The sequence below is a fragment of the Dreissena polymorpha genome, chromosome 1 (genome assembly GCF_020536995.1).
Source record: "Dreissena polymorpha isolate Duluth1 chromosome 1, UMN_Dpol_1.0, whole genome shotgun sequence".
Classification (NCBI taxonomy): Eukaryota; Metazoa; Mollusca; class Bivalvia; order Myida; family Dreissenidae; genus Dreissena; species Dreissena polymorpha.
The window spans coordinates 31,482,520-31,510,007 of NC_068355.1; the positions used below are offsets into that span (position 1 = coordinate 31,482,520).

The 27,488-nt window shown below is 35.7% G+C and overlaps 1 protein-coding gene and 1 long non-coding RNA gene across 2 annotated transcripts in view; one reads left to right on the forward strand and one right to left on the reverse strand.

The window, feature by feature from the left end:
• LOC127875434 (uncharacterized) overlaps positions 1–27,488 on the forward strand; it is a 666,243-nt gene that overhangs the window by 27,286 nt on the left and 611,469 nt on the right. The window contains exons 3-11 of the mRNA XM_052420497.1: positions 5,806–6,170; positions 6,765–6,822; positions 10,502–11,298; positions 17,126–17,989; positions 19,241–19,460; positions 19,736–19,852; positions 23,015–23,862; positions 24,944–25,205; positions 25,678–25,901. Coding sequence (XP_052276457.1) covers positions 5,806–6,161 — 356 coding nt within the window. The 3' untranslated portion in view covers positions 6,162–6,170; positions 6,765–6,822; positions 10,502–11,298; ... (4 more) ...; positions 24,944–25,205; positions 25,678–25,901. The remainder of the gene's footprint in view (positions 1–5,805; positions 6,171–6,764; positions 6,823–10,501; positions 11,299–17,125; positions 17,990–19,240; positions 19,461–19,735; positions 19,853–23,014; positions 23,863–24,943; positions 25,206–25,677; positions 25,902–27,488) is intronic.
• LOC127875662 (uncharacterized) lies at positions 4,385–10,621 on the reverse strand. Its single transcript, XR_008047477.1, has 5 exons — positions 10,475–10,621; positions 9,888–9,959; positions 7,572–7,646; positions 4,738–4,866; positions 4,385–4,522 (listed from the first exon to the last, which is right to left on the reverse strand). It is a non-coding gene; the product is annotated as an uncharacterized LOC127875662 (long non-coding RNA).

Here is a 27,488-nt window from a genome sequence, read left to right on the forward strand (position 1 = left end):
ATACGTCGTCACCGTCTTGATTATTGATGTGACTTTAAACTGCTAATTTTCTCAGCTTAAATATAATAACAAAATCAACATGCAATTAATTTATAAATCCACCATTTGCTGGAGCCTTGACCACTTGTATGTGCGAAAACATAATAACGTGACCTTGTTTATGTGTGAAATACATACACTACGGGCAGGAAACAAACTTAATTGGTCAGACACATTAACTATGCTTACATGTATATGCTAATAAAATCCGCGCACAATAAATTTATTATGATTTTAATTATTATTATAATTGTTATTTCAAAATTTGTTAATTACATGCAACTAATAATTTTTAAAAGATATTTTATTTCATGATGCGCATCGACTCAGCATCATGTCGCGGATCGCGGCATGCCTCGGCGGACAGATGCAAATTTTCGCGGCGAAATGCGACTTGCCGCCGCATACTGACGCGGCTTCAACAACTGATGCGGCATCGACTCGTTTCACCTTGCCGCCGCGGATCGCGAAATACGTTTGTTCCGCTTTGGCTGTACTGTAGGGTCTATTTTGTGAAAACTTAACAAATCTCCTCGTCCATAACCATTGGGCCTATAGGGCTACCAAATTCGGTATGTAGTAGCATCTTATAGTACTCTACCAAGTTTGTTCAAATTATGCCCCTGGGGTCAAGTTTGAACCTGCTCCGAGGGTCACAAAATTGAACATATGCTTATATAAGGCCTATTGTGGGATTTTTTTTAAATCTTCTTGTCCATAACCATATGGCAAAGGGCTACCAAATTTGGCATGTAGTGACATATAATAGTTCTCTTCTTAGTTTGTTCAATATGCCCCTGGGGACAAATTTAAAACTGCCCGGGGGTCACAAAATTGAATATAAGCTTATAAAGGGCTTGTCCATAACCATTGGGCCTAGGGCTACCAAATTTGGTATGTATAGACATCTAATAAACTTCTACCACATTTGTTCAAATAATGCCTCTGGGTCAACTTTAACCCTGCCCCGGGGATTCACAAAATTGAATAAACGCTTATAAAGCGCCTATTTTGTGAAATCTTAAAAAAAATCTTCTTGTCAAAAACCATTCGGAGCATTGCTACCAAATTTGGTATGCAGTAACATCATTCTTATAGTCCTCTTATACCAAGTTTGTTCAAATTATGCCCTTTGGGTCAAATTTGACCCACGGTTCACAAAATTGAATATTATATACGCTCATATCTTGCTTATTTTGTGAAAACTTTTAGAATATTATTGTCTTTAACTCTAGGACCTAGGGCTACCACATTTTTATGTAGTGAGATATAGTGGTCCTCTACAAAGTCTGCTCAAATTATGCCCCTGAGGTTAAATTTGATCCAGCCCAGGGGGTCACAAAAGTGTACAAGTGCTTAAATAGGGCCAATATTTAAGTATTTGCACATGCCAAGAATATTTGTTTCAGCTTTTTCTTCAGCAGTGGAGTGATAAAGGGCTTTCATGGCCCTCTTGTTTGTTATTTGTGGAGATTTCATTCTCGTCAGGACATGCTTGCCCACCGACACTTCCAGAGCTGCCATCACCGACACTGGTGTCATCAGCATGTGACCTGGCATACATGAAATACATAAATCTTATATATACAGTATTTATTTATTTATTTATATATTGTATCGTTTAATAATCTTGTTGTGGCATTGTAGATATGGTGCCTGCCTAGCCATTGGGAGGCCACAGGTTTGATCCCTACTTGGGGAGGGTTCTCATGATCTTTACAAAAACACTATGTACTGGTTCTTCCCAGAAAACAGACTTGAGAGTATCTCAATAAGCCTAAGGCTTTGGATGCAGTCTAGCTAAAATGAAGAAGTTTATTTTTATACATACATTAATCTTAATGTTTATTTGAATGGTTTTCAATAAAGTAAATATTAATTTCCTAGTCCTACCACATAAAGCATTTTATGTTTTGTTCTCACAAAAACCATTCACGTCCATATTAAAAAAGTGGTTGTTAATCTTAAAAATCTTTGAACTAGAGGCATGTTACTGTTGAGTTAAAATTATATCTACATAAATATATACTTAAATGCCAAACCCTATAAAGAACAAATAGCCAATTTTGGAGACGATATATATTGATATCATAACCCATGAAATCATTCAATCTGATCCCTGGAATTACTCTAACTTGGTGGACTTGAAGAGTCATCATGACTGATAAGCAGTTTCAAACACCTATAAAAAAAGTAATAGCAAGATATAAATGCATGTTTCTTTTATATAAATACAACAACAAACAAATATACTGATTAAATGCAAATAACAATACAATTAAAATTCAAAGGAGGTACTTCATACTCAAATTCAAATAACCAAGTGCCTAAGTGATAAGCTAGAAATAAAGGTCTGATGTTTCGAAATGTTATTGAGTAATATTGCTACATACATGTATAAATATGCATGATCTGAGTGTCATATAACATACATGTTTTAACAGTTGTTGTTTTTTGCACTATTTTGTAATGAAAAGTTTTAGTAAAAATGCATGGTCTATAATTAATTAATTTTGATTGCATATATTATTATGTCCCCATTCGAAGAAGAGGGGGTATATTGTTTTGCACATGTTGGTCTGTCGGTCTGTCCACCCGATGGTTTCCGGATGATAACTCAAGAACGCTTAGGCCTAGGATCATGAAACTTCATAGGTACATTGATCATGACTGGCAGATGACCACTATTGATTTTCAGGTCACTAGGTCAAAGGTCAAGGTCACAGTTACTCGAAATAGTAAAATGGTTTCCGGATGATAACTCAAGAATGCTTAGGCCTAGGATCATGAAACTTCATAGGTACATTGATCATAACTGGCAGATGACCCGTATTGATTTTCAGGTCACTAGGTCAAAGGTCAAGGTCACAGTGACTTGAAATAGTAAAATGGTTTCTGGATGATAACTCAAGAATGCTTATGCCTAGGATCATAAAACTTCACAGGTACATCGATCATGATTTGCACATGACCCCTATTGATTTTCAGGTCACTAGGTCAAAGGTCAAGGTCATAGTTACTCGAAATAGTAAAATGGTTTCCGGATGATAACTCAAGAATGCTTAGGCCTAGGATCATGAAACTTCATAGGTACATTGATCATAACTGGCAGATGACCCGTATTGATTTTCAGGTCACTAGGTCAAAGGTCAAGGTCACAGTGACTCAAAACAGTAAAATGGTCTCCGGATGATAATCCAAGAATGCTTACGCCTAGGATCATGAAACTTCATGGGAACATTGATCATGACTGGCAGATGACCCCTATTGATTTTCAGGTCACTACGTCAAAGGTCAAGGTCACAGTGACTTGAAATAGTAAAATGGTTTCTGGATGATAACTCAAGAATGCTTATGCCTAGGATCATGAAACTTCATAGGTACATCGATCATGACTGGTAGATGACCACTATTGATTTTCAGGTCACTAGATCAAAGGTCAAGGTCACAGTTTCTTGAAATAGTAAAATGGTTACCGGATGATAACTCAAGAATGCTTAGGCCTAGGATCATGAAACTTCATAGGTACATTGAACATAACTGGCAGATGACCCATATTGATTTTCAAGTCACTAGGTCAAAAGTTAAGGTCACAGTGACTCAAAACAGTAAAATGGTTTCTGGATGATAATCCAAGAATGCGTACGCCTAGGATCATGAAACTTTATGGGAACATTGATCATGACTGGCAGATGATCCCTATTGATTTTCAGGTCACTAGGTCAAAGGTCAAGGTCACAGTGCAATGACTCGAAACAGTAAAATAGTGTCAGGATGATAACTCAAGAATGCTTATGCCTAGGATCATGAATCTTCACAGGTACAATGATAATGACCGGCAGATAAAATCTATTGATTTTCAGCTCACTAGATCAAAGGTCAAGGTCACAGTGACTTGAAATAGTAAAATGGTTTCCGGATGATAACTCAAGAACACTTACGCCTAGGATCATAACACTTTATAGGTACATTGATAATGACTGGCAGATGACCCCTATTAATTTTCAGGTCACTAGGTCAAAGGTCAAGGTCACAGTGACTCAGTAAAATAGTTTCCTGATGATAACTCAAGAATAATAAGGCCTAGGATCATGAAACTACATAGGTACATTGATCATGACTGGCAGATGACCCCTATTAATTTTCAGGTCACTAGGTCAAAGGTCAAGGTCACAGTGACAAAAAACGTATTCACACAATGGCTGCCACTACAATTGACAGCCCATATGGGGGGCATGCATTTTTCCAAACAGCCCTTGTTTATATTATATTCACATACTATGAACAGCATGAGATGTATAAATAATTTAAAACGGGTTGATAGGCTGAAACAGCAATTCATCACCTTTATTAGAGATTAACATGTCTTTACTTTCTAGATAGAAATGATCTTTTGCCCGTGGTATTTTGTTGGCACCTTGTTCCTGTTCATGGAGTTTGGACCATTTCTATCCACCAATGATTAGAGCATACCCTGGTGTATCTGCAACATCAATATACGCCCAAGGGTTTAAATAAATACAGAAAAAAATAAATAAAAATTAGGCCATATTAAATCAAATTCTTTTTTTTTACCGATTAATACTAAATAAAATGTTTATAATAATACTGCTTGCCATCTACATGGTGTAATACTCCTAAAAATACAATATTTATGTACATCGACATATAAGATATCGATACACTAATGATACCTACCCGTTTGGCGTCGCATCTTGCCTGCTTATAGCTCTAATCCATGCGGTTTTCGTGGCATGATTTCTAGGCATTTTGTGCAGCGTTACATGCTTGCCATATATGCCAAATTGTCCCACATCAGGCCTTTACCTTGCCAGTTTGGAAAAAATCATATAATTTATAGTTATATACTTTGTAAGGTTATTATAGAATAAAATTCATATATAATAAGCATTAGACACTTCTTTCTTTAAAAAAAAAACACAAAAAAAAGACAACAATGGAAATTGGGATTTTTTTGTTCAATATTGGTTTGGAATCGGGTACCTTTTAGGGCAATTTTTACATAGCAGAAACTCCCTGATATAATGTAAAGTAATTGTTCAATAATGAATATGTGCCATTTTATTGCTACAATAGCCAAAATAATACATGTTTTCAGAATTATTGATTTATAAACATGAGTAATGAAGTACTTTGACTGTCAATACATGACATGTCTATAAATAGAAACTGAGTTCCTGGGAAAGAGACACTTTCTGACCTTGTTTGCATTTGTGTGGTTAATTGTCAGATTACTGTACAGTGCAATATATTTTATAAATAAACAAATAACAAATTATTTAAAATAGATACTCTTTAAATAGGTATAGTTGGATTTTAAGAAGTTTTCAAACGTATGTATGCAATTAATTGAGAAATTTCAAAACATTGTATAAATAAGTACTCTTAAAAAATTTAAGTCGTGCCTTGTGGTTGGATTGTAAGAAGTGTTCAAAGGGAGGTAATAATTTTAATAATTAATTTTAGCATTATGCGGTTGTTATTGGTTTTGTGAGAAAATAGATAAAAACGCATCAATATTTCTTCAGTCACATTTCAACATGTCAAACTTCTACACAATAACACTGATACTGAAGTTTATTGTCACACTTAACTATTTTTTTATTGGAATCTATGCATATATTTTAGATGTGTAAAGGCTTATTTATAACAACATATGCGTAATACAATATCACTGCAGTATGTTTAATAAGATTATTTAACATTGACAGTAATTCAATATCTTGATGTTACTCTGTTTTGCAGTATACAAGTGTGCTGTGAGTCCCACAGGAGACAGGCTGTACATCATCGGCAGGTACCGGCAGCACAAGCTTCTCACCCTGGCCAGGGATGGCACACTCCTGGCTACATTCACAGACATAACACTATTGCGCCCACTTGGTCTACATGTGACCCCTGCAGGCCAGGTGCTGGTCTGTGGACACCTGTCCAACACTGTACTACAGGTGGGCTGGAAGGGAGAGAGTAAGCTGGCTACGCTGGCTACTCAGGAGGATGGAGTGTGGTGGCCAGCGTCAGTCTGCTACAGCAGCACCACATCATCCATCATTGTGGGACAGTGGGGGGACGACAACATCCTGGTGTTCAGAGTGGAATAGTGTGTACATGTATGTACTAGTTGTTGTAATAAGTGATTAATATTTCAATGACAATGTGTTGTTTAGCATACGAACATAGTAGTGTGTGATGTAACAATACAACATTGTGTGTGTAGTTAAAGATACAAATAATTTATGTGAACATATTGTTAACTGATTACACAATGTGAGGGTTTTTGTTTGAACATTAGATGTAATGCATATTATGTTATGTTGTCATAACGTTTGTGTCATTATGGTCCTTTGCATGAAAAAACAAAGCATTTCAACTGAAAATTTAATATTTCTACATATATGCACATGTACATAGCAACTGAGGCTATTTTTAGACTTTCATTTCTATAAACACCATGCCATGTAAGAAATGTATATGGATGAATACTTTTTTAATAATATATGAAATTGTTTAAGTTATCTTTGGAGGAGTATATATTGATATTTTACGCAACGTTTACAGAAAGGTTACACTTGATGTGAGATTTATTAATTTGCCATATTTTATGATGTTGAACATGTCTTATTGATTGTTATTACATTTATATCAGTGTGTGTGAGTCCTAAATATACATACAAGAAATACATCAAGCTATTCTGCTGCTTCAGTTGCTGCTGGGTCGGGTCAACGTTGCTGAGGATGTGGGGGACAAGCATGACGCAGAAGGTAAAAGAGACGCTTTGTCAGGCCTTTTCTTGGCCACTTTGGGAAAAAATGCAATTTTGGGATTTTGAATTTGTTTTGTGCTAAAAGTCCATTGATTTGGGAAAAACACATTTAATATAAGTTTTAATTATACTTCAAATTATAGGAATAAAATCCTATTATGATAGTTATAAACTTTGTTAGATCTAATTGAAACATAATTTAGATATAATTTTCATAAGGAACAGCATATAACACGCTTTGGGTATGGGTCCGTTTAACAGACCCATGAATACTCAAGGAAAAGTACTGCTTGTGTATTTCCTGTTTATTAAGATGAGGTGGCAAAGAATGGTATGAATTTACATAAGGTAAAATATCCTTCTAAATTGTTTGTTTATTGTAAAATCATATATATTCGTCCGCATGTTATTTCGTGGTTAAAAAAAGACTTTCATGGACGTGGTAGTTAATGCATGACTTTCTCAGTTTGGAAACAATAAATATGGAATTTGTGTAAGTTATTTTCCAGTGTGTTTGTATTTAATTTGTGGATCGTTCAACCCTTAAAATCAATAAAAAATAATGTCCCGCGAATAATAGTGTTTTTGCAGTGTATAAATAAGTGAAGTGTACGAGAATGATATGATATGATTTCACAGAAGGTAAAATGGCGTCTATTCTTGTGTATATCGTGTTTTCAGTACAACTTATTTTACCTCATGATCAATAACTCAAACCCTTCTCCAGCTCGATGCTTTCCAACTTACCGATACAGACACCTCAGAAACACAACACCGCAATAATTTCTGTCATCCCCATGCAGGCCTTGAGTTTTTGTAAAGCTGTAAGATATTTAATTAAGCCTATTTGATTGGAATCTATTCCATCTAATGCCGTATAGAGTCTTATTGCGAGGAGGTGTTAAGTTTTCATTGAGTATACAGTGTTGTTTTTTTAGTAAAAACAGGCCCCGTCACAAAGGAGCATAATTTTCTTAAAACCACCATTTTTTCACAGGATATTATGCGTTCTTGTTAGTTTCATGGAATAAATGCGTTTTGTTTCATGGAGTAAACGAGTATTGAAAAGTGTAAAGAAAAATAATTAAATTGGAAAATTTGTATGGGAAAATAATTAAAACAAGCAAATTCGTTGAATTGATAGCACACGCCAATATGCTTCTGGACACAAAAGTATTATATTTGACACTCAAAACAACAATGTTTCAAGATACAAAGGGCCAAAACTCTGTTATGAACAGATGGTGTACATTGCCATTTGGCGTGCATCATCCTCTTATCCATATATATTCTCATTTCATGTTTCAATAAAATCGGCCAAAGCACTTCAAAAATATGGCTCCGGACACACAAAAAGCATTTTCAAGATACAAAGGGCCATAACTCTATTATTAACTGATGATGTACAATGCCATTTGGCGTGGATCATCCTCTTATCCATATGCATACTCATACCAAGTTTCAATGAAATCCGCCAAAGCACTTACAAGATATGGCTCCGGACAGACGGGCGGACGGACGGAAAGACGGACGGACGGAAGGACTGACAGACAACGCAAAACAGTATCCCTCCGCCTATGGCCTAGGGATAATAAAAAGTACAGAATCTCGTATTGAGCACATCTAAACTCACAAATTCGCACTGAAAGAAGCCCAAACACGTTTTAATAATATTATATTTCTTCTTTGATAAAGCATATAAGAAGTTTACAGTATATTAACTGTATTCTGTTATATAAGTTAATATTATTTGCTCTTGAAAGCCCTTTATAAATTTAAGCACCGACAATGGAAGCCATATGTCTTATCAGGCATTATCATAATAATTTTCATTGTCCAAACATTTCTACGTAAAGGATCAATCTGAAGTTTGGCATGCACATTGAGGATAGATGAAAAATGATAAGGAAGTGCATATTTTTTGCGTTTTAAACAGTTCAGGTTGTTTTATAGGTTACATTATACTAAATAATCGTTTCATGTAGGACTGTACTGACTAAAAAAATCATATTTTACTCGAAGCCATGTTTTACACTTTAGACTGGTGTTCTGGCTTTATCTCTTGAATATATTGGAAGGGAAAGAAAAGGTGCTCAGTATTTAATCCCTGACATATGATAAAGTTAGAGACTAAAGTACAAGTTTGACCTGAAAACAGTTACATTGCACTAGAAAATGGCCGAAAAATTTAAGGCGCAAAAGAAGTAGAGTTTGATTTGAGTAAAGTTAATGTTTGGTTTTAACATGACATATCTTTTTTATTGCTTAAATTGATTCAACTTAGAATGAACTTTCAGTAAAAGTTTGGTTATGGTGGTCTCTATGTTCAAAATGTTGCATTTATTTTCTCTTTAAGTTGACGCTTTTACATTGAATTATATAGGGAAATCATTTAGTATATTGTGGCCTTTAATTAATTTAGCTTACACTAACAAGGGAGAGAACTGTCAATATGTACCAGCAGTGAGTTGTTGCCATTAAATTGTTTCATATTTTACTAATTTGTAATATATCTTACAACTTTTATGACATGATGGTTTACTTTGGAACTGTTGTCTAGTGTGAATTTAAACAGAGTTTAACACCAAAGACCTGTAAAGGCATGGTAAAAATGGTGTGTGTGTTTTTGTAACTTTGGGAATACATTAATATGAAGTTGTTGCCTCCCATTTATTATTATCCCCCGCCATAGGTGGATAGATATTGTTTTGGCGTTGTCTGTCCGTCTGTCTTTCCGTCCGTCCATTCGTTCGGAGCCATATCTTGGAAGTGCTTTAGCGGATTGCATTGAAACTTGGTATGAGTATATATATTGATAAGAGAATGATGCACGCCAAACGGCGTTGTACACCATCTGTTTATAACAGAGTTCAGGCACTTTGTATCTTGAAAAAATGCTTTTTTGAGTGATAAATATAACACTTTTGTGTCCAGAAGCATATTGGCAGGGGATATCAATTCAACGAATTTGCTTGTTGAAACTTGTATCAACAGTAAATCCTTTGTGAATGAATTGTAAAAGTTAACCGTTTATGATTATGAGAACAATAAACCATTTATTACCTTTTAACAAGATGATTTTCCATTCTTTTTTGTTGTTATGCAGGAAAAAACTGGCTTAAGACATGAGCCACGCTGTGGAAAAATTGGGCTTAATGCATGTGCTTAGATTGTAGTCCCAGATTAGCCTGTGCAGTCCGCACAGGCTACTTAGGGACAACAATTACCTCTTTAAAGGTATGTTTTGTTGAAAATAAGTATCTTCTTTTGTGAAAATCCAGTATCGTCAGAAAGTGTCCTCCCTGATTTGCTTATGTGGATTTCACATGCTAATCTGGGAAGAAAGCTTCTAATATTGATGAGCGGCAATTTGGCTTATAAAATTACACTGAAAGTTAAGTAAGAATAATTATTATGAATTTACAGGTTATTAAAGCATTAGCCAAAACTTTTAATGTTTTAATACGAAATGGTTTACCGGTAATTGCATTAATTTTCATTAATTGCTATTTAGGACAAGGCACCAATGAAATGCCAAATTAGAAATTCAGATAATTATGTTTTGCTGTTGAAAACCTTCACATCCAATCAAGAGGCATATATGTAGTGTATTATACATTGTAATATAAACATGTGTTACAAGTTCATACCCCCCACTCTAGTGTTGTTGTTTTCAGGAGAGCACCAGCATTGATATCGAGTTGGCCAAGCAACAGCACCAGTCTGGCCTGTAGGAGCCCCAATACAGAACGATCCTTTCCCTCCCCTGATCCCTAGCTCCTCCCTCTGGACCTCCGGCCTCAAAGGGTCAGCATCGTTACACAAGTCTGTTCTGCAATAAATCCTCAGCACGTCAAGTTTTCACGCGCTGTTATGAACAACCGAAATGTCTGTGTCGAGACTTTCCCAAGCAAGCCCGAGTAGTTTTGTTTAGCTCTAGTGCCCAAGTGGGATGAGTGTTACAGAAGCAAAACGTAATAGCAGCACTTATGGTAAAGCTAAAATTAAACGCTAACAGTTAGTTATCGCTGTGGACATCACGAAGAATCTCACGAAGAATTAAACGTTGAATAATTTGTTTCATTCTTTATAAGGCAGCTATATATTCAGCGATGAACGGGAGCAAATCAAGGAACAATCGAAACGATTAATTCAGAAGTGTATCTGCTGGAGATAGTTAGGACAGTAGTAGAGTTACAGACTGTCCTCAGCGCACAATATATTCATGTGGTGCGCCTCAGACGCGAAATCCGCCCATTATTGAAAACATGTTGCTAAAAGTAAACACGTCCGGTTTTGTTACGAGCACTTTGCACTCCGAGGCCAAAGTGCATCGCATTGAATTGAGACTAAAGAAGGCTTCAAAACATGACACCAGTTTTGTTGTAAGGTCCAGTACGCCCTTCGACTCTCAACCCGAAGTTAATCAGAACTCAAACTCGGCCCTTATATCAGCTCAGCTTCTGAGCTTCAGGTGAGACCTTACAGTGTTATTAATTTTGTCAAAGATTGGGCCTAAATTCAGCCCCATTCCTCAAAAAGTCTATAATTTTTTTTTAATATTTACTGGTTAAAATTTACGATGCAATATTTGCAACAAAAAGTGTTTGATAGGTTGCAACAATGAGTTACTTGCCTTATTAAGCCCTATAAGTTGAAACTTAGTACAATTAAAATACAAATCAAAAATTCTAAATTGTTAAGTATTTGTGTTCATGTATAACTGAATATGATTTATATTTAAATTAGAAACCGGATGTTTGCAAAGACAAAATTACTATACTGCTTTCATATCTTTATGCACACTCTTTCAACGCCAGTGACTAAACTTTACATCTAAGGTCTGTCTTACAAAAACAACGGCATAAAATGTAGACATCAACTAGTATCGATTCAATATCACGTACATATAATAGATTTAACCAGAATAGGCTATAATTACTAGTATAATGGCCCCTGGTAGCAAGACAGAGTATCATATACTTAATTCACCATAGACTTTTATCTGTTTTTGCATTTCTGTCTAATCCATAGGCAAAACGTGTGTGATCAAGTACTCATATACTTACAGTATTGTGTCTTATGACTTGTTGTATTGTCTAACATTTAAAGTTGTTTAGTCTCGCGTAATAAGTTGTGCACATTTAAATGTGTACAGTCTCATATTTTAAGTTGTTTAGTGTCATGTTAAAAGTTGAATTGTTTTACAGTTAAAGTTGGCGAGTATCACATTTAAAATTATGTAGTCTTACATTTTTAGTTGTTAATTCTCTCATTTAAAGTTGTAAAGTTTCACAATTAAAGTTGGTTTAGTCAAAACTATTAAGGGGGAAAGGATGTGGTGGACAAGAATAACCTGAATACGCAGAAGGTAACATAGACCCTTTGTAAGACCTTTTCTTCGTCATTTTGGGGAAAAATGCCATTGTGGTTTTGGAATATTTACCTGTGAAAAGTCAATTGATTTGGAAAAAAACTAATTTAATATCATTCTTTCTAATATATCAAATTATACGAATAAAATCATTTTATGATAGTTATATACTTTGTTAGATCTTATTGAAATATGATTGAGATATAATAATTATAATGAATAAAACCGGGAACATCACGTCAGGCGATTTACGCCTGTTAAGTGGAAAAAAACGCCCTGATTGGACGTTTTTATCACATCTTTACACAGTAACAGATATGCCAAAATTTGACAACAAATGGTGAATGTTTGCATTTCTTGGAAATTTTGAGCACTTTTATCTTAAATATTTATCAGAATGTCCTTTTTATAATGGAATATACCGGATTATAGGGTAATGAGTAGCAACGGTAAAAGTAGCAAGTTGGCAGTAATAGATAAAAAGTATGGTTTCATACGGATGTATTAAGGAATCAATCGTGGCGCGATTATGCATATCTATGCGGGAAAGGTTTAAAACATTTTTTGTTAAATCTCGCCCCCCCCCCAATGGCCCCGGGGCGTCTGAAAAAATTCCTGTTGAAAGCACTGTAATTATAATAAGGCACTTATTTAAAAACAAATAAAATGCTTCGGTTATGGGTCTGTTTTACAGACCCATAAATACACCAGGAACGCGCAGTCTTGTGTATTTCCTGTTTATTAAGAATGCAAAAAGATGAGGTGGTAAAGAACAGAATGAATTTACATAAGGTAAAATATCCTCTTAAATTGTTTGTATATTGCAAAATCATTGATATTCCTCCTCATGAACTGTTGGTGATTACAATAGTATTTCATGGACATATAATAAGTTAATGTGTGGATTACTGAGTTTGGAAAAATAAATGAGAAAATTGTGTCAGTTCATTTCCCATGTGTTTATGATAAATTTGTGGATTGGTAAAACCTTAAAATCAACAAAAAATAGCCTCAAACGAATAATTAACCGAGACTTACCTTCGTAGATGGGAAGGTGAAGGTTGATTGTAATTTCATCTACTGCAAACCCCTTAAGAGCTCTACACGAGAGATGACGCAGCTTCCGCAGCCAGCCAAAAATATCAGGCTTTAGAGTTAGCAAAGAATTCATTAAGGAATACTTTGTTTAACAAATTTGTAGAAAAGATGGAATGGGTGGGATTGGGTAGGGCGTGTTGAGCTCTTAAGGGGTTTGCAGTAGATGAAATGACAATCAACCTTCACCTTCCCATCTACGAAGGTAAGTCTCGGTTAATTATTCAATTTCATCTCCTGCATAACCCCTTAATGAGCCCCACACGAGATTTTAGAGAATTTCTGCAAATTTGTGCAGGAATAAAGAGATAAACAAGAATTCATGATAGAATATGTACACTTTTTATTTTCCACATAAAATAGCTGATTGAAAAACCAGAGAATGTTGATTTTCATTGTGAACTTCTTTTGAATAATATTTAGCAAATGTTTTTGCATTTGACCAGCCGGCCATGTCTAAGATAGTTTGCAATGAAACACCTAAATGATTAGCTTTTGATGTTGAAGCTGCCCTTGTACTGTGAGGTTTAAATGTGTTCCCGAGACCAGCAGCTTTTAACACTGATTTTACCCATCTACTTATTGTTGCCGGTGATGCTGCTTTATATGGTTTGACAGTTGTAATCATTAAGTAATTAGGAGATGAAATAATGGTTTTACAGTGTTACCTTTGTATTAAAAATGCTAAATATGAAGTGGACAAAAATATGATTTCATAGAAGTTAAAATTGGGTCTTTTCTTTTATGTATCGTGTTTACAGCACAACTTCATTTACTTGAGGATCAATAAATCAAAACATTCTTCAGCTTGTTGCTTTCCAACTTACCAATACAGAAACCTCAGTAACATAACACCACAAGAACTTCTGTCATCCCCATGCAGGCATTGAGTTTGTATAACGTTGTGAGATATTTAGTAAAGATTTGAAGGCCTTGATCGTATAGAGCCTGTTTGCAGGAGGTGTTAAGTTCTTGATGTGTAAACTGTGTTATTGTTTTTTTGTCAAATATTGTGGCCAAAATCGGCCCCATACCAAATGCTGGAACTATGTATTTTTCCCAAACAACTGCCTAAAATTCCCAATTGAAGGTAAAGTAAAAGAAATTTATCACAATACCAAGTTTATCTCTCTACCCAACTCTAATAATTGAACCTTATTAAATGCAATATTGAAAACGCTTATTCTGGATTGTATAGTATTTGTAATAAAAAAACAACAACACAATGTCCCAATTTGTGGTCAAAACACCAAGAATTTTCCCTTGCTATTAGAAGGACTCCGGCCTCATTGCACAAACTTAAGTCTGCTTACAGTCTGTTGTTGAGTGTTTTTTCAAGAAACATATGTGCCTCCCTCTGGGATAATGGGACTAAATGCATGTGCGTAAAGTGTGGTCCCAGATTAGCCCGTGTAGTCTGTACATCTGTACAGGGACTAAATGCATGTGTGTAAAGTGTGGTCCCAGATTAGCCTGTGTAGTCTGCACAGGGACTAAATGCATGTGCGTAAAGTGTGGTCCCAGATTAGCCTGTGTAGTCTGTACAGGAAAATCATGGATGACACTTTCTGCATTTATGGAATTTTTTGTATATAGGAAGTCTTCTTAAAGAAAATGTCAGTCTAGCCGAAAGTGTTGTCCCTGATAAGCCTGTGTGGCTCTATAGGCTAGTGCACTTAGTGCACAATTTATTAAGCCCTGTTTTCTCAGAATGAGGCTCAAAGTAAATCCCCCTACAGTCTGTTACAGAGTTGTACAAGATGATACCAGGTGAGCCTTGTTATGGGAAAAGGGTGCTTAATGCATGTTAGTGCCATCGTCCGATTAGCCGTGCGCACTCAGACTTATTAGGGATAATGCTTTCCACTTTTGAGGAAATTTTAGTTTTAAGGGAATTTCTTCCAAACAAAAATCAAGTCTTGGTGGAAATTGTCGTCTCAGGTTATAGCCTGTGAGGACTGCGCAGGCTAATGTGGGAGCACATTATATACATTCATTAAGCCCAGTTGTCCCAGAATAAGACTCAAGTTAAGTCTGAATTTAAATTAAAAACAAATAAAATAAATCTAGTCAAACACAAACACATTTTTAAAAAACATGTTGATTATGAACTGTAAATTCATTTTTATTTGTGGGTCATTATTTAAAGTTGATTTTGTGGGGCTTACTGATCCATGAAATTAGCTCAAACACATAACAAAACCGCCCAGGGCAAATTCCTTTTTTCGAAAATACAAAATCCACATATTAAAGTGTCCACCAAAAAGTTATTTTTTTTTAAAACCTTGATTTGTCATGCCGAGTATAAATATTTTTCCAGGATCAGGCGTGTAACACTCCAGTCTCCAGCTTGAATTGGTGACTAATCTTATTTTGCTCGGTTTTATCATTCAGGGCCTGTTTTGAAGAGGTATTCAATATAAGTCTGTCTTCAAAGAGCATGATTCAGGGCTATTTTTCCTCCGAATGGCCATTTTTGACAAATTTGAGAATTTCTTGACTCAAAGTTTCACAATTAAAACAAGTTTGTGACTCAAATTTTGGAAATTTTAAGGAGTTTGCTCCTCATTTGTTCACAACTTTAACAAATTTAAAATGAGTGGGCTGAAACGCTTCACAAAGATGAGACAAACCAAGCCCTGTTACATGTATATGATTTGTGTTTGAGGGCGTTTGGGTAATATTTTTACTGAAACTTTTATTTTCCCTAAACATATGAAACAAAGTTAATGTTTTCAATTTACTTAGAAACAATTCATGTCTTGGTATTGGTTACTGTAAAAATTTGGATTTGTGGGCGTCATCAAAGTAAGAGCAAAGTAGTGTTATCAGCTAGAAGTAATTAAGGGCAAGTGGCCTGTAACTTAATTTTACTCCCAGGTGTATGTGAATACTGAACAGATTGTCTTTTCTTCTTTATAAAGTACACCATAATAGGCGCTTCCTTATATGCTAGTGGAATAATGAAATGAGCACTGAAACTGAACATTTAATTTGTTGGATATTGATTTACTTTGGATATGTTTTCTATTGTGAATTTAAACAGATTTTAACAAGCTAAGACATTTCAAGGCATGGTAAAAAATGTATGTGTGTTTTTGCAACTTTTGGAAGACATTTTTATTTAGTTTTTGCCTCCCACTTATTGAAACATATATTAAAGTAAAACATATATGAATGCTTTGTAAAAGTAAAGTGATTAAAAGAATGGGTGCACTCAAACAATATTAAATTAATTTAACAATATAATTTTCCATTCCTTGGTCTTGTTATGCTGGAAAAAATGGCTAAAAAGATAAATAAGATAAATAAGCCTTGCTGTGGAAAATGGGGCTTTTTTAAATTGTTGTCCCAGATAAGCCTGTGCATTCTGCATTCTGCACAGGCTAATAAGGGACAACACTTTCCTCTTCAAAGGTATTTTTTGGTTGAAAAGAAGAATCATCTTTATGAAAATTCAGTCTAGTCAGAAAGTTTTTTCCCTGATTAGCTTATGTGGACATGCTAATCTGGGACGACACTTCCTTATATTGATGAGCTGCATATTGACTTAGGAAATTATATCTCTGAAATTTAACAAAAACTATAATTATGAATTTACAGGTTAGTATAGCAATAGCCAAAACTTTTAATGTTTCAATGTGAAATGGTTTAATTGTATATATGTTCATGCTATTCAGGACAAGGAACCAATGAAATACCAGATAAGTCATTCATGAGAATGAATTTTTGCTGTTGAAAACCTTCACATCTAATCAAGAGGCATAGTTTGTTGTAGATTGTAATATAAACATTTGTTACACGTTCATATCACCCACTGTGCTGTTTTCAGGAGAGCACCAGATTGGTATTGAGCTGGCCCAGCAACAGTACCAGTCCAGCATGCAGGAGATCCAGTCAAGGACGACCCTTCCCCTCCCCTGACCACTAACTCCTCACTTTTGACCTGCAGCCTCAAAGGATCAGCATCGTTGAACAATTCTGTTCTGCAGGAAATTCTCAGAACGTCAAGTTTTTACGGACTGTTCTCAACAACCGCAATGTCCTGGTCAAGTTTTCCACACTCAAGCCCGAGTAGTTTTGTTAAATATAAGCAGTAGAAATGGTAAAACTAACAGCCAGTGTGCTTGCTCTGGGACATCACAAAGAATATCACAGAATACAAAGTTGAATAACTTGTTCCATTCATTATGGGACCAACAGAAATTCAGCAATAAACAGGGCAAAAAATCAAGGAACAATTGAAGCGATTAATTTAGAAGTGTAGGCTTTCCAAAGTAGATACTTCTGCTGTTGATAGTTTTGACAGTAATAGCGTTACGGACGTCTCGGTTTGTTCTCTCAGGCGTGTAAACTGTCCAAAGAGAACACGCTTCTGACGCATTTGCTGACGAAGAAAGGCAGTAATGACTTGGCTGTGAACACCCAGAGCACAATACATCCTTGGGGCATGCCTCAGACGCAAATTCCGCCAAAGATTATAAACAAGGCGCAAAATGTGAACATGTCTAGCTTTGTTATGAGCACTTCCCACTCCGAGCCCATAGGCCTCGTATTGAATCGAGGCTAGAGAAGGCATTGACAAATGACAGCAGTTGTGTTGTGTGGTCCAGTACGCCCTTCGACTCTCAACTCGATGTTAATCAGAACTCAAACTCAGCCCTTAGCAATATCAGCTCAGCTCCTTGAGCCTCAGGTGAGACCTTACAGTATTATTTATTTTGTGGAAATTGGAGCCAAAATTCAGTTCCACTCCTAGACTCAAAAAGTCTCTATTTTCCCATAATTACTAGCTAAAATTTTCAATTCAAGGTTTGCCCCCAAAAAATGTTTTAATAGGTTGCAACATTGAGTTCATTTCCTTATTCAGCTCTATAACTTGAACCTTAGTGCAATTAATATAGGTAGCACTTATTCTCAATGTTTAATTTTTTAGCAAAAACAACAACCATTATCCCAATTTCATTCAAAACAGCATGATTTTTTCCGAATTGTCCCAATCCAAAAATGTTTAAAATAAACTCTGCGTAGAGCTGGCCACTAGTTCTAGCACATTTTAGAGTCTTTGATAAGAATAACTTGTGTAATTTGCTTATTTCACTAACTTTCATTACTATTTTGAAGTTGGAGTTATATAAATTATTTATTTCACATTTAATTGGATATGATTGTTATTCAAATTAGAGCCCGGATGTTGTCAAAACAATAGCACTATATTGCTTTCATGTCCTTATGCACACAATTTCAGCACCAGTTGCTAGAAGTATCAATTAAAATCACCTAGAGAGAATAGTTTTAACCAGAATAGGCAATAATTACTAGTTAAATTAGTACAAACCCTGGTTGCAAGATAGAGTGTCATAGACTGAATTCAATATACCGGTAGACGTTCATCTGTATTTCTGTCTGATCCATAGATAAAACGTGTGTGATCAAGTACTCATACACTTTCAGTATTCAACTCACATCTATTGTTTCTTATTATATGTCATACAGTTGTATTAATTGTCTCACATTTAAAGTTGTTTAGTCTCACGTATAAGTTATAAACTGTCACATTTAAAGGTGTGCAGTCTCACACTTTAAGCTGTACAGTGTCACATTTAAAGCTGTATTGTCTCACATTTTCAGTTGCTGAGTATCACATTTAAAATTATGTAGTCTTACATTTAAAGTTGTTTATTATCACATTTAAAGTTGTATATTGCATAATTACAGGTGTACAGTCTCACATTCTAAATTGCTCAAGTAAGGCCTGTTTTTGATTTAAAAAAATAAGTATTACACCTTGCTACAAACTGTACTTTACCATGTATTCCTTGAGGTTTAAAACCCCTAACTTTCAATTTCAAGTTGATGTGCGTTAAACATTGATACAACCCTATTCTGAGTTGTTATTGGTGTACAATCAATTGCAATATCCTAAATATCAATTTATTGTTGTCAGGACTTGATGCAATACTTGATTGGTACCCAGCTTAACAACAGGCTCTCTGGTCAGCTGGTCCCAGACGCCAAGAGACACTTCCTGTGCATCGAGGGTAGTTGGCTCTTGGCGCAGGACCTCGGGGCTAATGCTAAACGAATCCTTCCCGCAGGGTGCAGCCAGTCTAAACCTGGGGATTCAAACTTTCCTGCCTAAGGGCCGAGATTATCTCATCCACAAGGTATATTTGGGCTGTAATTTACCGTGTATAATATGCAGGTGTGTACTCCTATTTGCACGTGTTGATTAAACTCCATGCTACTAACTTAAAAAATTTAAATAACACTTTTTTGGTTTTGCACATAACTTAATAAGCTCCAGAGGGATGAACACTGTTTGTATAAAGAGTACATATATAGAAGGCAATATTTGAGCATTTATTTAATCAAACCAACTGCATTGACTTTCAACATAGCAGATGCTATTTCAGAATTCATTGAATTATTTGGTTTACAGGCACACATTTCTGGGAGGCGCTAAGACCATTTTATCTGTTCACAGAGGCTTATACTCACAAGTTCAGGCCCAGAGAGAAATGTCCCCAACTACAACTTAACCCCTACATCTCAATAGGTAAGTGCCCTTGCCATTGCAAAAGGAGTCACTGTGGCAATGCTTTCAAGAGACCCACTCTTAATAGCCTAAGACTTTAGATGCAATCATACTTTAATAAATAGGTTAAACCAAATGCCAACTGTGGTTTCTGCTCTTCCATTTATTGGCATGTTAATCGTATTTCAGTTTAAAAGTTCAGAGACAAACTTTTGTATCGTATATAGAAAAGTGAAGAAAATGCGAAAGTGTCAAGCTTAACCCTCAAATTTGCATTTAAAATTGAACATCTAGAGATATATTAAAGCTAAAAACAACAACAACAAACGAGCCATTTATCAGCAGGTACCAACATATCTGGCTCTTAAACTATTTTCAAAAACAGGTTCTATATCAATTGTAATTATGGTTCTAAAACTACAATTGATACATAAGTGGGGCCAGTGATGTTTGTAGCTTTGCATAACATGATTGTTTCTTTATTGATATCCGTTTTTCAACTTTAATGACCAATTATAATCTATAAATTATGTGATTATAATTATACCTCCACAAATGAAGTTTAGGGGGTATATAGGAGTGAGCTTGTCTGTCGGTCTGCCGGTCAGTCTGTCGGTCGGTCTGTATTCAGTGTCCGCTCTTTAAGTTAAGTGGTTTTCATCCGATCATCACCAATTTGGTCAGATGTTGTATTTAGACAATGTCTAGTTCAAGTTTGAATATGTATCATGCCGGGTCAAAAACTAGGTCACGGGGTCACTGAGTGCATTTAAACATTGAGCATGGTGTCCGCTCTCTAATTCAAGTAGTTTTTATCCAAGCTTCACCAAACTTGGTCAGAAGTTGTATCTATATGATGTCTAGGCCAAGTTTGAACATGGGCCATGCCGGGTCAAAAACTAGGTCACATTGCCACTAAGTGCTTTTAAACATTGAGCATGGTGTCCGCTCTCTAATTCAAGTAGTTTTTATCCAAGCTTCACCAAACTTGGTCAGAAGTTGTATCTATATGATGTCTAGGCCAAGTTTGAACATGGGCCATGCCGGGTCAAAAACTAGGTCACATTGCCACTAAGTGCTTTTAAACATTGAGCATGGTGTCTGCTATTTTTTGTGAAGAAAACATGCAAAATATTCTGTGTCAATTCGATGCCGCATGTGGGGCTCACTTCTTTGACAAAGCTCTAGTTTTAATAGTCAACAAAATCACATGATAGTTAAGTGGTGTTAGTCGCGTTTTATTGAGTGTATCAGGAATTTTCCATATGGCTATTGACCCCAAAAGACTCAAAAGTGATATGTGCTGCAACACATTTACAGATCTGCTTTAGCTCACTTGAGCACATGATTCTAAAAGCAATTGTGATCACCCTATGTTAAGCTTGTTACTAAGCTAGAAGCCTGATTGTTGATAAAATATTGATTAAACTTGGTCTGATTGGTCCTAGACAATATCTAGGCAATTTCACACCTGGGTCACATGAATCCTTCAACAAGCCTTGTTGTTACAAGATCACATATGTTTTAATCATATGAAATCAGTGTTACATGTAACACTTTAGAGGCCATATGTGTGGCTCAATATTGATGAAACTTAGTCCAAATGTTTTTATGCAGGGTGGCATATAGCAGTTGAACTGTCTGTCAGTGTGTAAGTATGTCAGCATTTGTGTATGTGTGTATGTTAGTCAGTCTGTCCGTCCGTCTGAAAAATTAAATGGCCATAACCTTTTCAATATTGAAGATAGCAACTTGATATTTGGCATACATGTGCATCTCACGGAGCTGCACATTTTAAGTGATGAAAGGTGAAGGTCAATGTCATCCTTCAAGGTCAAATGTCTAATATATGGCGTCTGTCCATCCCTCCAAAAACTTTAACATTGGCCATAACTTTTTCACTATTGAAGATGGCAACTTGATATTTGGCATGCATGTGTATGTCATGGAGCGGAACATTTTGAGTGGTGAAGGTGAAGGTCATCCTTCAAGGTAAAATGTCAAATGTATGGCGTCTGTCCGTCCGAAAACTTTAACTTTGCCGTAACTTTTTTAATATTGAAGATAGTAACTTGATATTTGGCATGCATGTGTATCTCATAAAGCTGCACATTTTGAGTGGTGAAAGTTCAAGGTCAAGGTCATCCTTCAAGGTCAAAGGTCAAAAAAATAAAAAATAAATCAAAGACGCGCAATAGGGGGCATTCTTTTTTGGACGAACACATCTCTTGTTTTTTGTTTTTTTTTATTATGTCTTACAACTTTTGTTACATGTTGATTTACTTTGGAACTGTTGTCCAGTTTGAATTCAAACAGATTTAAACAATCAAAGATCTGTAAAGGAATAGTAGAAACAATGTGTTTTTTTCAACTTTGGGAAGACATTATTGATTGAAACATGTATTAACAATAAAACAAATGTGAAAGCAAAGTAAAAGTAAAGTGATTAAACGCATTAGAACAATTGAAATATATGAGATTTTTAACAAGATGAGTATAAATTTTTCTCAATGGAAAAAACTAGCTAAAAAGATAGATAAGCTGTGCTGTTCGAAAATAGGAGCTTAATGCATTGTTGAACCAGATTAGCCTGTGCAGCCCACACAGGCTTATCATTGACACCATTTTTCTCTTAAAGGTATGTCGGTTGAACAGAAATATCCTTAAAGGTATGTCAGTTGAACAGAAATATCCTTAAAGGTATGTCGGTTGAACAGAAATATCCTTAAAGGTATGTTGGTTGAACAGAAATATCCTTAAAGGTATGTTGGTTGAACAGAAATATCCTCATTATAAAAATCCAGTCTAGTCAGAAAGTGTCCTCCCTGATTATGTTGACTTAACATGCTAATCTGGGACGACACTTTCAGATATTGATGAGCGGCATATTGGCTTATGAAATTACATCTCTGCAAGTTAAGGGAAAATAATAATTATGAATTTACAGGTTAGTATAGCATTAGCCAACACTTTTAATGTTTTAATACGAAAAGCTGTACATGTATCAATGTTTAGGCTATAAAGGACTATGGACCAATGAAACGCCAGATAAGAAATTCATGGGAATGAAGTTTTGCTAATGAAAACCTGCACAGCCAACCAAGAAGCATAGTTTGTAATAGATTGTAATATAAACATTTATTACAAGTTCATATTACCCATTGTGCTGTTGTTGGTTTTCAGGAGAGCACCAGCATTGATATTGTGTTGGCCCAACAACAGCACCAGTCTGGCATGCATGAGCCCCAGCCCAGGACAACCCTTCCCCTACCCTGATCCATATCTCCTCCCCCAAGACCTCCAGCCTCAAATTCTGAACACATCCAGTTTTCTTGCACTGTTCTCATCAACCGCAATGTCCACGTCAAGTTATCCACTGTCGAGCCTGAGTAGTTTTTATTTTAGCTTGAGTTTCTGAGTGGGAAGAGTGTTACAGACACAAGGAGTTATATCAGTAGTTATGGTAATGCTCAATCAACAGTCAGTTCTTGCTGTTGGACATCACTGCGAATATCACGACGAATAAGAAGTTGAATAACTTGTTCCATTCGTTATGGGACAAACACACATTTAGCGAGGAACGGGACAAAAAATCAAGGAACAATTGAAGCGATTAATGCAGAAGTGTAGGCTTTCCAAAGAAGATATTTCTGCTGTTGATAGTTAGGACAGTAGTAGCGTTACGGACCGTCTTGGTTTGTCCTCTCAGGCGTCTTAACTGTCCAAAGGGAACATAAAGCTTTTGACGCTGTTGCTGATGACGAAAGGCAGTAATGACTCGGCTGTGAACACCCAGAGCACAATACATCAATGGGGCATGCCTCAGACGCAAATTGCGCCCAAGATTGTAAACAAGGTGCAAAATGTGAACATGTCTAGCCTTGTTACGAGCACTTGGCAATTGTATTGAATCGAGAATAGAAAAATGGCTTTGAAAAATGACAGCAGTTTTGTAATGTCGTCCAGTACGCACTTCGACTCTCAACCGAGTTAGTCAGAACTCAAACTCGGGCCTTAGTAATATCAGCAAGGTAAGCATGTCGTCTCAGCTTCTTGAGTGTCAGATGTTATTTGGTTAAATTTGGGGCCAATAATTCAGCCACAGCCCTTATCTCCAAACATCTATATTTTTCCATAATAGCTGGCTGTCATTCCCAATTGAAGGTTTTCCAACAAAAATTGTGTTTAATCGGTCGCAACATTGAGTGTATTTCCTGATTCAGCTATATAAATTGAACTTAAGTTAAATTAATACATTAAATTTGATGGTACTGATTTTCGATTTTTAAGTATTTGTAAGCAAAAAATAAACCCCAATATTCCAATTTTAGTCAAAATATCCAGGTTTTTCCCAATCCAACAGGCTATGACCCAATTTCAAAAATGGTTATAATAGACTCAGCACAAAGCTAGCACCTAGTTTTATCACATTTGAAGTCTTTATTTAAAACAAATGGCTTAATTTACTTATTTCACTTATTTGTATTACAATTTTGAAGTAGTTTGTTTTATAAAAAAAAAATGTTTATGTTGTTTATTTCACATATAATTTGATATGATTATTATTTCAATGAGAGCCTGGATGTTTGCAAAATTGCTTTATATCCTGATGATAACACCAGTATCTAGAAGGTCTGTCCTACAAAAGGAGGCCATTTAAATCATTGAAATCAATATCACTACTTAATTACCATGGTCTCACATTTTAAGTTTTTAAGACTCTCGTTTAAAGTTGTATTGTCTCACATTTAAAGGCGTATAGTCATACATTTGAAGTTGTACGGTGTCAAATTTAATGGTGTATAGCCTCAGATTAAATGTTTTTAGAAGTCTCACATTTAAAATTGTATAGTCTAACATTTTGAATGTACAGTCATTCATGTTAAGTTGTATAGTGGCAAATTTTTAAACCTTGTATTGTCTCACATTTAAAGTTGTTCAGTCTCTTGTTTAAAGTTGTGTAGTCTTAGATTTAAAGGTGTATTGTCATACATTTGAAGTTATATTGTGTCAAATTTAAAGTTGTTGTGTCTCAGATTTAAAGCTTAAAACAGTCTCACATTTAACATTGTATAGTCGCACATGTTAAATTGTAGAGTCTCTAATTTTCAGTTGTAGAGATGCTCAAACTGAAACAATTTGTTCCATCAGATAGAACAGGCGTTGATTGACTCGTCCGTAAATGTGACTGGCCTTAATATGTTGCTCTCGAATAATGATTATGTGAACCTCATTAGGAGAGCTGTCTTCGATTGACGCCATTCAACAACAGTTGTTGTCGGGAATTCCCGGGTTTGGGTTGGTGACTTAGGTGTCGGGACTCGCTTCATCTCTGCATATGGCACGGTCGCAGCAGCAGCAACAAGAACAGCAGGTAGTATTTTAGCTGTGGTCAGGGATATGGGGCTTAATGTTTGTGCTTAAAAAATCATCCCATAGTAAGCCTGTGCAGACTGCACATACATTAAGTCCTATTTTCCCAGAATGCAACCCATATAGTTCACTTAACATCAGTACTTTTTCTGGCTGATTAAGGAAAAGTTCCTAACATCAAATGTGTATTCTTTGTTTTTAAATTGATCAAACTTGGTTAATAAATAGGAAAGTTGATCTGATATATGTTTATATCATAGAAATTAGGGCATAGTTTATTTTTTGGTTGAAATTTAGCCCTGAACCAAAATGTTTTGATTGCCTAAAAACATTCGCTATAATATGATTGTTAAATTCTATTTAAGTAAAACAATTATTTTAACGCCTTCAGAACATTTTACAATTTTTTTATAAATTTATTTTCAACATTATTGTTTTATTCTGGAATTTGTTTCACAAGCTGTTTCCTACAGGACCTCATGCAATCATGGATCGGTACCCAGCTGAACACCATACTCTCTGGTCAGCTGGACCCAGACGCCCAGGGACACTTCCTGTGCGTGGGGTTGATGGGCTCTTGGCCCAGGATCTTAGGGCAAATGCTCTAGTCCTACCCCCAGGATGCAGCCAGTCTTAACCTCGGGCTTCAATCTGTCCCATCCAGGGGCCAAGATGACCTCATACACAAGGTTGATCGGTACTGTAATTTATCATGTATAATGGGCAATGTTTTACTCCAAATTTCAATTTAAATAGTTTGGATTATTTATTTATGCTTTCTGGTGGTTTATAGAGAAATATCAGTGAATTAAAACCGTTTCAAACAGTGAAAATTATTGATAATTTTCACTGTTAACTGTGAAATGACGTCATTTTTTTTACGAAATGGCGTCATTATCCCAACGAAATTCTTTAGTTAAACTCTTAAAAATGTATATAAATGGTGAAATAAAGCATAAAACAAAAAGGAAATGTGTTGGATTTGGTGGAATATCGATTTTAATTCACTCGTTATAATAGAAAATATATGTTTTCACTCATGGCTGCGCCACTTGTGAAAATATTATTTTAACTTCACAAACCTCAAGACTTGCCAATGACAAAAGAAAGTTCAATCTGAATTAGTTTTAAATATTCAATTGATTAAATTAAACTGCTGCATTTTTTCACAAATGAACACATTCCAGCAGTGAATATCTCTGCTTAACTCAAAAGTGACTGTTAGATCTTTGACCATGTTAATGAAAAATGTGTTCCCAGAACTCGTTATAAATATAAATTGTCCAAACTTGTCTAAATAATTTGGATATGTGCGGCGATGACAGTGACAGAATTTTGATCTGACCCCTGGGTCAAAAGTTATGGGGGTTGGGGTGGAGCCACGTCAGAGATTTTCCTATATCCCCAATTGTAAAAGGCTCATAACTTCTGTGTCCCTTCAGATATTGCTTTCATATTTGGTATTCATGTGTATCTAGACAACACCTTTCCATGCGCATACAATTTTTTACCCCTCTGACCTTGACCTTGAACTTAGGGTCAGCTTTCAGGTATTGAAATCTGCGACCGCGATTCCAAAAGGGCTCATCATTACTGTGTCCCTTCCGATATTGCTTTCATATTTGGTATGCATGTGTATCTAGACAAGACCTTTCCATGCGCATACAATTTTTTACCCCTGTGACCTTGACCTTTAACTTTAGGTCACCTTCAGGTTTCGAAATCTGCGACAGCGATTCGAAAAAGGCTCATAACTACTATGTCCCTTCAGATATTGCTTTCATATTTGGTATGCATGTGTATCTAGACAACACCTTTCCATGAGCATAGAACATTTTACCCCTCCCTGTGACCTTCATCTTTACCTTGAAGTCGACTTTCAGATTTTGAAATCTGTGACCGCGATCCGAATTATGCTCATAACTACAGTGTCCTTTCAGAAATTGCTTTCATATTTGGTATGCATGTGTTTCTGGACATCATCTTTCCATGCGCATATAACTTTTGACCCCTGTGACCTTTAATTTGATCTTGAGGTCAGCGTTCAGGTTTCAAAATCTGCGACCACGATTCGCAAAAGACTCATTCCTACTGTGTCCGTTCAGATATTGCTTTCTTATTTGGTACACATGTGTATCTTGACAAAACCTTTACATGCACATTAAATTTTTGGACTTTGGGTCCGCGTTCAGGTTTCGAAATCTGCGACCGCGGTTCAAAAAAAGCTCATAACATCTGTGTCCCTTCAGATATTGCTTTCATATTTGGTACGCATGTGTATCTT